The sequence below is a fragment of the Mastomys coucha genome, unplaced genomic scaffold (genome assembly GCF_008632895.1).
Source record: "Mastomys coucha isolate ucsf_1 unplaced genomic scaffold, UCSF_Mcou_1 pScaffold22, whole genome shotgun sequence".
Classification (NCBI taxonomy): domain Eukaryota; kingdom Metazoa; phylum Chordata; class Mammalia; order Rodentia; family Muridae; genus Mastomys; species Mastomys coucha.
The window spans coordinates 108,851,211-108,864,633 of record NW_022196905.1 but is presented as its reverse complement, the minus strand read 5'-3'; the positions used below and the strand labels follow the sequence as shown (position 1 = coordinate 108,864,633).

Genomic DNA, 13,423 nt, shown 5'->3' with positions numbered 1-13,423 from the left:
AACAAAAAAAAAAACAAAAAAAACAAACAAACAAACAAAAAAAAAACCAGACCACTTTAAAAAAGACAACAGTGCTGGCAGCTGAGCCCTCATAACACTCTGCCTCAAGGTCAATGGTGTAGCCAGCACAACAGAAACCAGCCTGGCCGTTCTCAAAGCTCAGCAGATAGAGCCAGCATAACTGCCCGAGTCTAAACCCCAGAACCCAAGAGGTAAAGGAAGCAAACTTCCTCCTGAAAGCTGTTTTCTAGCCACACGTGTGCTGTGGCACCTGCGCCCCCGTGCAGCATGCATCTGTGTGCACACAAAATACCTAATAAATAAATGTAGTTGTTTTAAAAGTTAAACAATTGTCACTGACTCCATTCCTACATCTAGGAAACTTAAGAGGCATATGTCTGCACATGTGTTCACACAGAGGCTCACAGCAACATCACTGCTTATAGTCAAGGGCTGAATTAGCCCAAAGTCACACACATAACGGGGCTCAGCCATAAATGGCACAAGACACCTGTGTTTGCTATGACATAAATGAGCCCTACAAACGCGCTGTGTAAAAGAAACCAGACATGAAAGGCCACAGGCATGACTAATGGGAAACGTCCAGAAGAGAGAGAAAATCTAGACCAGTGCTATCCACGCGTCAGGGGTCTGGGGAAGTTCAGAGTGGCTGCTCATGGCCGGAGTGTCTTCACAGGGTGACAGATAGGAATAGTGGCTACAAAAGGCCACGAGCAACACCCCAAACTGCACAGTTTACAAGCAAACTTTACACAGTGCAAACTGTATTTCAGATGGCATAAAATGATTCTGTGCCTTAGCAGCCCCAGGACTACTGGGCTCTTCAGAGTGGGACAGAGACAGAACACAGTTCGAGCCAGCAGCTGTGGGGGAAGCATGCTGGTCTAAGGGTAAAAATTCCACTTTGGCTAGATGATTATCTTCTGAGGATATAATACGTACAGCAAACTTAGCTAATATTCTGTTAAATATTTGAAATGGCTGAGAGGGTAGATCCCAAATGTAATCATCATTAAAAGAAATTATTAAAAGTGAGAGGTACGTTAATCAGTCTGGTCACGACCATCACACACGCACATGCACTCAACCAAGGCATGTGTGCCCAGCTATGGTGGCTCACACCTACAACCCAACACCTAGAATGCCAGTATGTGGCAGGTTAAGGAAGGAAGATGTCCCAAGAGTTTAAAGCCAATCTGGGCCACATAGGGAGCCTAAGCTATAATGAGCCACTGTCTCAAAATAGACAAAGCAAACCCAAAACAATGTATGTACAAACATGTCCTGTTTCTGCCTAACAATGTTGCCTCAAAAGGTCTGAAAAGTTTTAAGTAAATTTTTGAAGCCAGGAAGCTGTGTGTGTGTGTGTGTGTGAGAGAGAGAGAGAGAGAGAGAGAGAGAGAGAGAGAGAGAGAGAGAGAGAGGGGGGGGGAGAGAGAGAGAGACACATGTGACATGAAGCTAGGAGGTAAACACTGGGGACAAAGTTCCCAGTGGGCTTGTAAGAGTAGAGAAGCGAGGAGGAACACAGTGTGGGAAGATCAGCCAGAACTAAGGATATGATATGAAGTTATATAGAAACCTACTGTCTTGTAAACTAATTTTAAAAAGCTAAAACATTCTGGGCAGTGGTGGCGCACGCCTTTAATATCAGCACTTGGGAGGCAGAGGCAGGTGGATTTCTGAGTTCGAGGCCAGCCTGGTCTACAGAGTGAGTTCCAGGACAGCCAGGGCTACACAGAGAAACCCTGTCTCAAAAAACCAAACCAAACCAAACCAAAAAAAAAAAAAAAAAAAAAAAAAAAAAAAAAAAAAAAAAAAAAAAAGAAAAGAAAAAAAAAGAAAAAGAAAAAGAAAAAGAAAGAAAGGAAGCAATAGGAAAGAAAAAGTCAGACACAGTCTCAGACCTATATCCCAGCACCCAGGAGGTTAGATCAGGAAGGCTGCCCCAAGTTGGAAACTAGCCTGGGCTACACAGTGAGACTCTGTTTCAAAACTTAAAAAAAAAAAAAAAAATTAAACCAAAGTATGTATTCTCAATAAACTACATTTGTTTGCGTAACCAGTGACAGACAGGTGTGCTTGGATCTCTTGCCATGAGAACGACTGGTAAATTCCTCCCTGTAGTTTACCCTGAGGTTACTACCCTTAAAATTGCTGTATGATCTTAAAGGATGAAAACCCCACTGTAACAATGGTCCTCCCTCTTTATTCTTTAGCAAGGAGAGCTTTTCTCCTTAGAAAGAATGAAGGAAGTGGAAGGAGGGGAGAAGATGGGAGGCAAGAAACAGAAATGGCAAACACTGGGGAAAAATAAAAATCCTGTCCTCCATTCATCCCTTACAAACAGAAAAGGAAGCTGAGTGTAGTCACTCAAGTATTTGTATTTAGAAGGCAGAGGCATGTGGATCTCTGTGTTTGAGGCCAGCCTGATCTACATAGTAAGATCAGCCAAGGCTACACAGCAATATCCTATATCAAAAACAAAATAAAACAAAAACAAAACAAAACAAACAGAAAACCAGGGAGAGAGGGAACAACTGTTAAAATCATTTAATGCTCTTGCAAAGAACCCAAATTCAGTTCCCATAACAGGTGGTTCACAAACACCTGTTAAGCCCAGCTCCAGAGGGTCCAACCTGTGGCCTCCACACGTGTGCTCCTGTGCACACATCCACACACAGACAGGGACATTAAAAACAAACAAATAAATCTGGAACATAAGGAAAGCTACACATGTGGCACACATTTATCATCCTAGTACTCGTGGGCCAGAGGCAGGAGATTGGCAAGTTTGAAGCCAGCCTGGGCATTAGCCCAGGGTAGACCACCACCTCACATGGTTGAGGCCCTGTGTTCCACCCACAACATATGCATGCACGCTCGTTTCACTTCCTAATGAGAACATACATGTCTAGTGATTTGATGCTGAACTATCTGCAGTAGCGCCAATGCTCTGAGCTGAAGTTTACAATGCCACAAGTGACGTGGCAGGCAAGGTGGCTGGCGGGGTTCTGTTGCCAGCGTTCAGCCTCTATCACCCCTCAGAAAGAAACACACTATGGCTGGGCTGTACCTCAACTGGTAGAGTCCATGTCTAGCATGTAGATCCTGCTCTCATCTCAGCACTGCCTAAACCAGGTGTGGTGAAGCAAGCCTATAATCCCAGGACTTGGGAGGGAGAAGCAGGAGGACCAGAAGGTCATAAGCATCCTAGGACACTAGGCTGCACACACAGGCCAACCATGCCAGAGACCAACCAGAACACATCTGGGCCAATGAGACTGCTCTGGCAAAGGCACTTGCCACCACGCCTGAACTGAGATGATTCCCAGGACACACAGGCTGGGAGGAGATCAATTCTCACTGTCTGTTAATTTCCACTGTACACTTGTGTCTACATACATCCATACAACACTAAAACAATAAACATAATTACAATTGTTTTGTTTTGTTTTGTTTTTTCAAGACAGGGTTTCTCTGTGTAGCCCTGGCTGTCCTGGAACTCACTTTATAAACCAGGCTGGCCTCAAACTCAGAAATCCACTTGCCTCTGCCTCCCAAGTGCTGGGATTAAAGGCGTGCACCACCACTGTCTGGCGAAGGTTATTTCAATATGGATGTGTTTGTCCTCAGAGGGCAACAGTCAGCTGACATTCCCTAGAGCATCCAGGAGAAGGGAAGGGGGATACAGCCAGAGTAAGCACCCTCACAGGAAAAGCCTACCGAGAATCTCCGGATTTCTGATGACAGAGCCAATCTGCCTGAGTGCTTGCTGCCCAGCCTTCTGCACTTTGACGTGGGAGTCTGTCAGCACCTCTGTGAGCTTGGGCACAATGTTGGGCAGGCAGGACGACAGCTGCTTAGGCGCACAGTACGCCATTGCCCCAAGCAGCTCTACTGAACCTGCAGAGACAGAAGACGTGTGCACCACTGAGCCACTCAGCACTGGCCAGAGAGACACCATGCTGGGCTTGTAGAGTTCTTCAGTCCCTGAAAGAGATCTATTGCTCTGTGGGATTCAGGTGAGGAGCAGGCAGCATGGTGTACAGAGACAATACTAGGATGGGTGTTCTGGCTGGTTCACTGTCAGCTTGGCCCAAGTTAAAAATCCCTTGGTAAGAAGAAATCTCAACTGAGAAAATGCCTTATAAAATTTGTCCATAGGTGAGTGTTAGCACATTTTCTTAATTAGTAATTGATGGGGGAGGGCCCAACCCATTGAGGGTGGTGCCACCCGAGCTGGTGATCCTGGAATGTATGAGCAAATAGATCAAGCAAGCCAGGAGGAGCAAGCCAGTGAGCATCCTCCTCCATGGCCTCTGCATCAGCTGCTGCCTCCAGGTTCCTGTCTTGACTTCCCTCAGTAATGGACTGCGATCCCAAGTTACTTTGGGCCATGGCGCCTATCACAATAGAAAAGACTTAACCAGGGCAGCAGGAAGACCTAGTTTGGTCCTGTGGGAACACCTGTAGGTGTTCCAATGGTAAGTCATTGGGTTTCTCTGGCCTTGGGTTCCACATCCACAAATGAGGAGATTCACTGTTATCTGTGTGGTTTCAAACCGTAAGGAAAGAAAGGACCCTGAAGGAACAGAAGGAAGGAACGTAGGAAGGACTCAGGCCCCAACCCTTCCTACCAGAATCTGCTTCTATCTGTTTTAGAAGGTTCCAGACCATAGCTTTCACGCTCAGGATTTCCCCCAGAGCTATGAAGCCTGCTCCAGGAATCAAAGCCCTTACTGTACAGACTCTGCCATGACCATACACAGGAGCTGTGATTACTTGTATACCCACTGAGGGTAATTTTCAGAACAGGAAGTTGAGACAGAGATGGAGGGAGCAGCCTCACCAGCTTTGGTTCTCCAGGACTCCTCCTCCAGGGCAGCTAACAAGGACGGGAGCACCAACTTCACACCATGAGCACTCAAATTGCTCATCACAGCTTTGGCACAATCATCTGCAGCCTCAAGGGAGGAGAGAAGACATTCAGGGGCCTCCTTGTCTGGGCAAGCACTGAAGCCAGACAATAACCCTCATGTCCCTACAGTAACCAAGACCGTAGTTTTGTTAGACCCTGTACCAAGTCCAGAGAGACAGCCAAAAACATATCTTAAAAAGCTTAGCACCGGTCTCACTCCTGCTTCTTCACCTTGCTTCTTACCCCCTTGCTCCCCCTCTCTCCCAATTTCCTTCCCCCCACCTCCATGTGGTCATGGCTGGCCCCTACTTCTCTACTCTCCTTCTCTCTGCCTTTCTCTGCATCTGCTACCCTCTTAACTCCCCTCCCCATTCCCTAAATAAACTCTATTCTATATTAAAAACAAACAAACAAAAAAAAAAAACCAAAGCTCAGCACTAGGAACTACAGATACGGCTCAGTAGTTAAGAACACTTGTCTGGGCTAGAGAGTAATGGCTTTTAATCCCAGGTCTTCAGAGGCAGAGGCAGGCAGATCTCCTGAGTTCAAGGCCAGCCTGGTCTATAGGACAGCCAGGGCTATACAGAGAAACAACTTGTTTAGCAATCATGAGGATGGGAGCTTAGACACTAGTACCATGTAATAAGCCAGGACTTCACACATGTGTCCATATGAAGGGTGATCCCTTAGCTGGGCTTGCCAGCTTCCAGCCCAGCTGAGAAAATATGAGCCCCCAGTTCAGGAAAGGCCCTACCTCAAGAGGACCAGGTGAAAGGGGATAGAGGGCATCTGACACCTCTTCTTGCTCCTGCTATCTGCCTATGCACTCACACAGGCACACCACAGTATACATGCACACACAAAATCTTCAATGCATCAGGGAACCAGAGAGAAATTCAGAGCAGTAACCCAGGTAGGAGCTGAAGGGCCTCTGGCAGTAGGGGCTGGAAGCCACCCTAGACCCCTCCCTGACCAAGCCTGCCTAGGAGTTGTTTACTTCTGCCTCCAGACTTACCTCGCGTACATACTGATTCCCATCCCCAAAGCATAGCAACAGATGGGGCAACACATGGACCACATAGGGCTCAAAGAGCTTCCCCAGCATGGTGCAGAGCATCTCGAAGGCAAACAGAGCTCCTGAGGGAAGAGGATGACAGGCAGGGCTGAGAATACCAGGGCCAGCATAATCCTGGAACCTGACAGGCAGGGCCAAGAATACCAGGGCTAGCACGCTCCTGGTACCTCCTCAGGCTATGGTAGTCGTAGACAGACTAACATGTAGCCTCCTGTCTCAGTCTTCGGGTAGTGATGTGGCAGAGTGCGACAAAGGAAGGGGCAGGGGAGTTTCCATCACTTTCTAGTACCACCAACTAGAAAAGACAAGCTTCTCTCAGCTAAGGTGCTCTATTAGAAGTTAGAAAGCAGGTAGAGGAACAAGCTTATAATCCCTGCACTGTGGAACCTGAGGTAGGAGGATCACCAAGTTATAGACTGTGCTTGGCAACTTAAAGAATCCTTAGCTTGAAAAACGGAAATAAGAAAGGCTGACATGCAATTCATCAGTAGAGCAGCCTGCCTAGCATAGCTGAAGCCTGGGGTTCAGCACAAGCAGTGCAAGAAAGAATAAGGGCAAAGTGCAGGCCAGCCCTACCATGGACAGGGATGGGATGGGACACACACACCCTCCCTCTCTCTGCGTGCGTGAAAACCCACCCTCTCGCCTTCTGAAATTCTTTTTATCCTGGATAGCATCGGTCAGCGCGGCCATCATTTCCTGCTGCTTCAGGGAAAGGATGCCCAGGCCTTTCACCAGGCCCGCCAGCCCATACGCGGCCCCTTTGCGCTCTGCATACTTGTCTGACTCCAACAGTTGCTGCATGAGCCGCTGAATCATGCCCCCAGCATCCTCCTTGATGGCAGGCACCAGAGGTGGCAAGCAGCTGGCAACAGACTCCTGGACCTGTGGGAGCAGCCATCATATCAGGGACAGCTGCTTCCAGCGCCATCTCGCACCCAAACTCACTGCTCCAGCTTTTTAAGCACCAGAAGAGCAGTGAGCTCTACAGTCATTACAACATACATGCTCCACAGTGGAACCATCAACAAGAGCAGAAACCCTATAGTGCTGTTTCTGGCCGGACCTCCTTAAACTGAGGTTCACAACCCGACATGGGGCTACATCATAGGTCAATGTAGGGGTCGTGAGACATTAGGAAACAGTAAACATTTCTGAATGTACAACAGCCACAAATTAATTCAAAATCAAACAGGTAAGACTCTGAGGTGTGCCCGACAAAGCTCAGGAGTGTCAGTCACCTCCTGTGACTTCACTGCAGCCTTGGTCTGAACACACAAGTGCACTTTATTCCGAGCGTGCTGCACACCAACAGCAGTGAACGCTACTCAGCCCTACATCTCGCACTGAGACCACTGTGTGGGAACAGCAGTGTCTCACTGTACATACAAGGTTTCCTACGCTTAGAGAATCATCATGGCATAGATGCAGAAAACGAGAAACTTCTAATGTTTTCCTCTCACGGCTCCTCCTGTGTGTCAGGTCACTACAGCTGTGGATCCACTGTGTTAACACTTAATTTTTGGGTTTTTTTTTTTGTTTGTTTTTTTGTTTTTTGTTTTTTCAAGACAGGGTTTCTCTGTGTAGCCTTGGCTGTCCTGGAACTCACTCTGTAGACCAGGCTGGCCTTGAACTCAGAAATTCACCTGCCTCTGCCTCCCAAGTGCTGGGATTAAAGGCGCGCACCGCAGCCGCCGCCACCACCACAACCGCCTAACACTTAATTTTTAAAAACTGTTGGAGTTAGTCAGAAATGGTGGCACACACCTTTAATCCCAGCACTTGGGAGGCAAAAGCAAGTGAATCTCTGTGAGTTCAAGGCCAGCCAGGGTTACACAGTGGGACCCTCATCACACACCCCCAAAAAGCTTAATTAAAAAGTTATTGTACCAATGACCTACATTTTGTAAAAAAAAAAAAAAAAAAAAAAAAATATTCTATGAATTTTGGCTTAGGGTTAAAACAGAATATCTGATTTCCAATTAAATGCATATCTAAAAGGGGAGGGTGAGGGAGATGGCTCAGCCAAGTAGACAAGCCTTGCCATCAAGCATGGTGACCTGAGTTCCATCCTGGGAACCCACATGGGGGAGAACCTACGCCTGCAAGTGTCCTCCAATCTCCACACACACTGAGGCACATGCCTCCTCCTCCACAAATTAATAAGAAAAATGCCATCTAAAAATGTATGTGTGCCTGTCACTTTGTACCATGTATTTATGCAAAGTAGCATTCTCAGCACTGACTATAAAGTCAGAAATCAACTCAAGCTGAAATTCTACATCCTAAGTAGTATCAACTATTTAGGCAAATTTTGTTTATTTAAAAGTAAATAAGCACACTTATCTCAGTATGCAAATCTAATAAATGATAAGTATTTTATATATACCAAAGAATTGTTTTTAAATGTTATGGCTTATTATCGCTGACATTCAATTTGCATACCTACTTTATATACATAAATACCCAGCACTGAGTAAAAATATTTGTGACAAGAAGAGGTTGTAAACTGAAGAAGTTTAAGAAGTTCTGGTCTGAACAAAGAGCTTAGGCCCAGGCAGTGGGGAACCTGGGTCCACTGGGGCGCGTGCTATGGTACTGTGCCTAGATTAAACAACCATGTTTCCTAGCTCCCTCCCTACCAGTGTCACTAGGGAATCGTGCTGAGTCTAAGAAAACCAGATCCAGGTCAGGAGATAAGAGATGCTCTGACTCCTACCCTCCAGCTACAGAGCAGCCGCTGCAGCTGCCTAAGCGGGCCCCTTTGGCTGGTCAGACTCTGATCAATTCTGAAATTGTTTCCAACTGTGACTTTTATGAGGGTACTTGGGGATGTGAAAGATCCAATATGTCAATCAAGGAATTACATATAAATGCATGGTTTTCAGACAAGAGGAAAAGAAAAATCCTTTATAGCATGGTTCAGAGAGGCCTTATATACCTGCAATGTGTAGGCCAGCACATGGACAGGCCATGAAGGCAAACACAAATGGAGCCTCTCTGTGGTGTGGCTGGTTTGTTTTGAGTCACAGTCTCACTATGTAGCCCTATCTGATCACAGAGACTCACCTCCTCTGCAGGACTAAAGGAGGGCACTGCCACATTGGCTTCTGTCTGTTGTTTTCTTTTTGTTTGTTTGTTTGTTTGTTTTAATCTTTGTGTCTTCAGTACAAGATTTAATTTAAACAAACTCATGCGACCACATACAAACATTCATGCATGAACATCTGTACACACTCATGCATGCATGCATGCTCTCACACATATACATTCCAAAACCCAAACATCTAGCTAATGAGTAGGTACCTGGATTCTCCCTGGAGAGGAGATGGACTGCTTTCTGTCAGCCCACCCAGCTGCTAGCATCCTACAGCCTACCCACAATGGACTCCCACTCCCACTGACTCCTGGATCCCTAAGATGAAAGGTACCTGCTGAGACGGTGTAGAGAGGGCAGCAATGAGCTTGGCAACAATGGGTTTTACTTTGGGGTCACTCTTGTCCAGGTGTTTGGCCAAAGACCCCATCAGGACTACCACGCTCTGCCGCACGGCGTCATAGCTGGCATCATTGGGCGCATCCTTCAAGAACTCCTCAAACACTGGCAGCAGTGAGTTGACATTCTCCTGAGAAGGGCAGACCCAATCACAGGTCAGCCTAGACAGGCTGCACCGACACAACAGGCTTGCTGCTGGGGCTGGCAATGCTGCCCGCTTACCCGGCTTCCCAGCAGGCTTAGAGCAGAGCCCTGAGAATTACATCCTCTCAGGGTCTTTCTGCAACAAATGAAATTTCCCAGCAGGTGCTGGTGGCCTGTCAGACATTGCTTCTCTTTGTCACCTGCTCAGTCTCACATCCCCAGCTGCTGAATGCTGCTCACCTTCCCATGGGCATTGAGTGTTGCGAGCGCTGCATCTAACATGCACTTCCGCACATCTGGGTTCCGGTCATTGAGGGCATCCGGGACAAAAAACTGGAAGAGCGGCTTCACCTGAGAGCTATCCAAGTACTGTGAGAGCTTGTTCAGGGCCAAGGCTAGGCCACATCTAGGAAGGAAAAGGGAGCCTGTGGGTTGGCCAGGGTCATAGCCAAGGCATGTGGGTGGAGGACAATTGCAAACACAGCTTTGGGGTAGGGAGCAGCATGCAAGCCACCATGAAGCAACTACCTCAATGTTCTGAACAAGCCACCTGTAAAACACAGATCCTGTGCCTCCATTTCCCTGACTATGAAAAACAAGGAACACCCTTCTGTGTCTCAGACAGGCTAGAAGAAAGATGTTAAAGAAAACAGATGCGACAGCCGTTGGCTGGAAGCAAAGCAAAGTGGACTCACTCTCAGCTACAGAGACAAGAAATCCCTTCGAGGAAAAGTCTACATCCTGCTTCCAGCGATGGTCTGGGTGGCAAAGACTTACACAGTAAGACAGTTCACACAGCACACACACTAGCACACCAAGCCAAGCAGGTGTGTATGGGGAATGCGGGTGTACTGGCTAGTTATGTCAACTGGACATGGCTAGTGTCATTGGAGAGGAGGGAACCTCAATTGAGAAAATGTCTCTATAAGTTTGTGTTGTAAACAAAACTGTACGGCAGTGATCAATGGGCATAACCCTAGATCATGGTGGGTGGGGCCATCCCTGGGCTGGTAGTCCTGGGCTCTATAAGAAAGCAGGCTGAGCAAGCCATGGGAGCAAGCCAGTAAGCAGCACCTCTCCATGGCCTCTGCATCAGCTCCTGCCTTCAGTTTCCTGCCCTGTTTGAGTTTCTGTCCTGACTTCCTTCAGTGATAGACTGTGGTGTGGAAGTGGAAGCTGAATTAACCCTTTCCTTTGCTTTGGCTATGGTGTTTCACTGCAGCAGTGGTAAACCTAAGACAGTGGGTCCGTCATTCAGGAAGCTAGTTCTACTATTTCACAAAAGTCCACTCTAGGTGACAAGTGTCTCTCCTCCAAGGTCATACTTGCTCCTACTCACCTACTCCCCTCCAGCTACTACTTCAGGGGAAGTAGCCCTTCAGCTACTACTACTAGTAACACATTTCACACTGCTAATGGGCTGAGGCCAGTGATTTTCCTGGTAAGTTCTACATGTGTCCTTCACACAGGTCAGGAAACAAGCCTGAAGAAACAGATGACAAATGCCAAGGGTGCAGAATGGTGCATGTGGAGCCAGTACTGAACACAGGCTTCTCTGACCATGGTGATCTCACTTTCCTCTTGCTTTTAACTTCAGGACATGTTGACTCCTTTCAGCACCTACCCCAGCCCCACTGGTGCATCTCAGGAAGCCTGGCAACAAGACCAAGAAGGGCTTTACCTGGCTTCCCACTGGTCTGGAGGGGATTCTGAAATCACTCGTCCCAAAGCATCCAGCACTGGGGGTGGCCGCTGCAACAGACAAGAGGCTAAATGCCCAGCAGTGCTCTCCCTTGCCCAAGGGGCAGATAGACCCATGGCCTGGCCCCTGAACCATGAGACAAGCAGAACAGAAGACCACCCACCCGCTTTACCTGCCCCAGGTCACTCACATAGAGCTTCTCCTGGTAGATCTCCATGAGCCGGCCCATAACCTCTGCTGCTTGCCGCTGGTACCGTGCCACTGCCTGGGAAAGAGCTTCAGCCCCAGCCTGCCTCACGGCTGCCTCGTGGTAGATCACATCATCGATCAACAAAGAGCAGAGATCTGACTGCAAATCGAGGCCCATGGTTGACCAAAGCCTGCAGCAAACCAAAGTTAGGACTGGGCAAGCAAAGGCCTGCAGCAGGTCCCTGCAACCCCACCACAAGGGCTGTAACCTCTCAGCCAGCTTCCGTATCTCGTCCTCCTTGTCAAACTTAACAACCCAGAGTCTCCGCAGCAGGTTCAGGCCATTCTTCTCATCAGTGTCAGGTGCTGGCAACACCAGGTGGAGCTCCATCAGTCCCTGCGAGGATGAGGGAGCAGGCTGTGATGTTTGACATCTCAGGAGCACACGCCCTGTCTCCTCACATCCTCCATTCCAAGAACCACCATTAGCTGCATGTGGCTACTTAGAGGGAAAGCAGCTGCCTGTGACTGAGAGTCAGGCACCCACCAGTCGGGTTGAAAACACTGTGCTCTTGGGTACTGCATTACACAGCACAGGTGGAAAGCATCCTAACCCTGCAGAAACCGGACAGAGCTGCAAATCAGCTCAAAGCCTCCTCAGATAGTTTTTTAGGGAACCCAGGAATATAGCTCAGCGGTTCAGACGATGTGTTGCATGCCCCAACCCAGCTCTTCTGTGTATAGAATTGTATAGTGGTAGAAAGTTCGTTTTGTTTTGTTTTTAGACAGGGTCTCACTATATAGCTATGACTGTTTTGGCTATCAAGGCTGGTCTTGAACTTATAAAATCTGCCTGCCTCTACATCCCAAGTGCTGGGATTAAAGGTGTGAGCCACCATACCCAGGTTAAGAACTTTTTTAATGTAAAAATTACTAATTTAGCTCTAAACATAATAGACAAGAGCTCAAATGGTGCTTGCTGAATGAATTAAAATACAAAATATAACCACACTGGCATTATTTGTCCCATATTTTACCAAGTGCCAGCAGCAGGAGGAAACCAAGTCTACAAGCCATCCAGAAAAGCTAAACAGAGGCAGAGAGCTGAATAAACACACGAACCCTGTCAGTTAGGTCAGCCTGACAGAATCTAGAATCACCTGGAGCATGGGCCTCCAGGCAGGCCAGTGAGAGGTCATTCTGATTATGTTAGCTGCTGTGAGAGGACCCGCTCACTGCAGGTGGCACCATTCCTTAGGCAGGGGAACCTGGACTCTGGAGAACTGGAGGAAGCAAGCTGAGCACAGGCATGCATGTATCCACTGCTCTCTTTTTCTGACGACATATATAATGTGACCCGGTTGCTTCAAGCTCCTGATGCCTTCCCTGTCACAATGAACTATAACCTGGAACTATGAGGTAAAATTTAATCCCTTAAATTGCTTTTGTCAGAATATTCTATCAATACACAGAAAGAAAGAAAAAGAGAAAGCCAAGCTATGTATAGCTGCGCAGAGAGCCACAACCTAGACTGCCAGTCAGATGAAGCTTTCCCTGTGAAGAAAGCCAGACAGCGCTCCATCACGACAAACTCAGGACCCTAACCCACCCCATCACCTCCTCACTTTGCCTCTTTGGCCCTGTCTGAGGGCAAAGGACACTCTGCCCAATGCTCATTACATAGCTCAAACACCTGCCCAGAGTAACACAGAAGCGTGCACACACCCGTAGTGCAGTCTCCCGCACGCTGGCACACGGGGACTGCAGGGCAGCGAGCAGCACATCCACCTCTTCCTGCTCTGCAAAGGCACAGCCATCCTCCCCACTGCTGCTGGCACACAGGGCAGTCAGAGTGTCTGAGGCAAGAACCTGTGG

The 13,423-nt window shown here is 47.8% G+C and overlaps 1 protein-coding gene across 1 annotated transcript in view; it reads right to left on the bottom strand.

The window, feature by feature from the left end:
- Positions 1-13,423, bottom strand: part of Gcn1 (GCN1 activator of EIF2AK4) — a 63,066-nt gene that overhangs the window by 18,279 nt on the left and 31,364 nt on the right. The window contains exons 28-37 of the mRNA XM_031337583.1: positions 13,274-13,417; positions 11,818-11,945; positions 11,550-11,739; positions 11,339-11,409; positions 9,898-10,063; positions 9,449-9,643; positions 6,656-6,902; positions 5,958-6,079; positions 4,874-4,988; positions 3,748-3,927 (exon numbers count right to left, since the gene is read on the bottom strand). Of these exons, the coding sequence (XP_031193443.1) occupies positions 3,748-3,927; positions 4,874-4,988; positions 5,958-6,079; positions 6,656-6,902; positions 9,449-9,643; positions 9,898-10,063; positions 11,339-11,409; positions 11,550-11,739; positions 11,818-11,945; positions 13,274-13,417 (1,558 nt within the window). The remainder of the gene's footprint in view (positions 1-3,747; positions 3,928-4,873; positions 4,989-5,957; positions 6,080-6,655; positions 6,903-9,448; positions 9,644-9,897; positions 10,064-11,338; positions 11,410-11,549; positions 11,740-11,817; positions 11,946-13,273; positions 13,418-13,423) is intronic.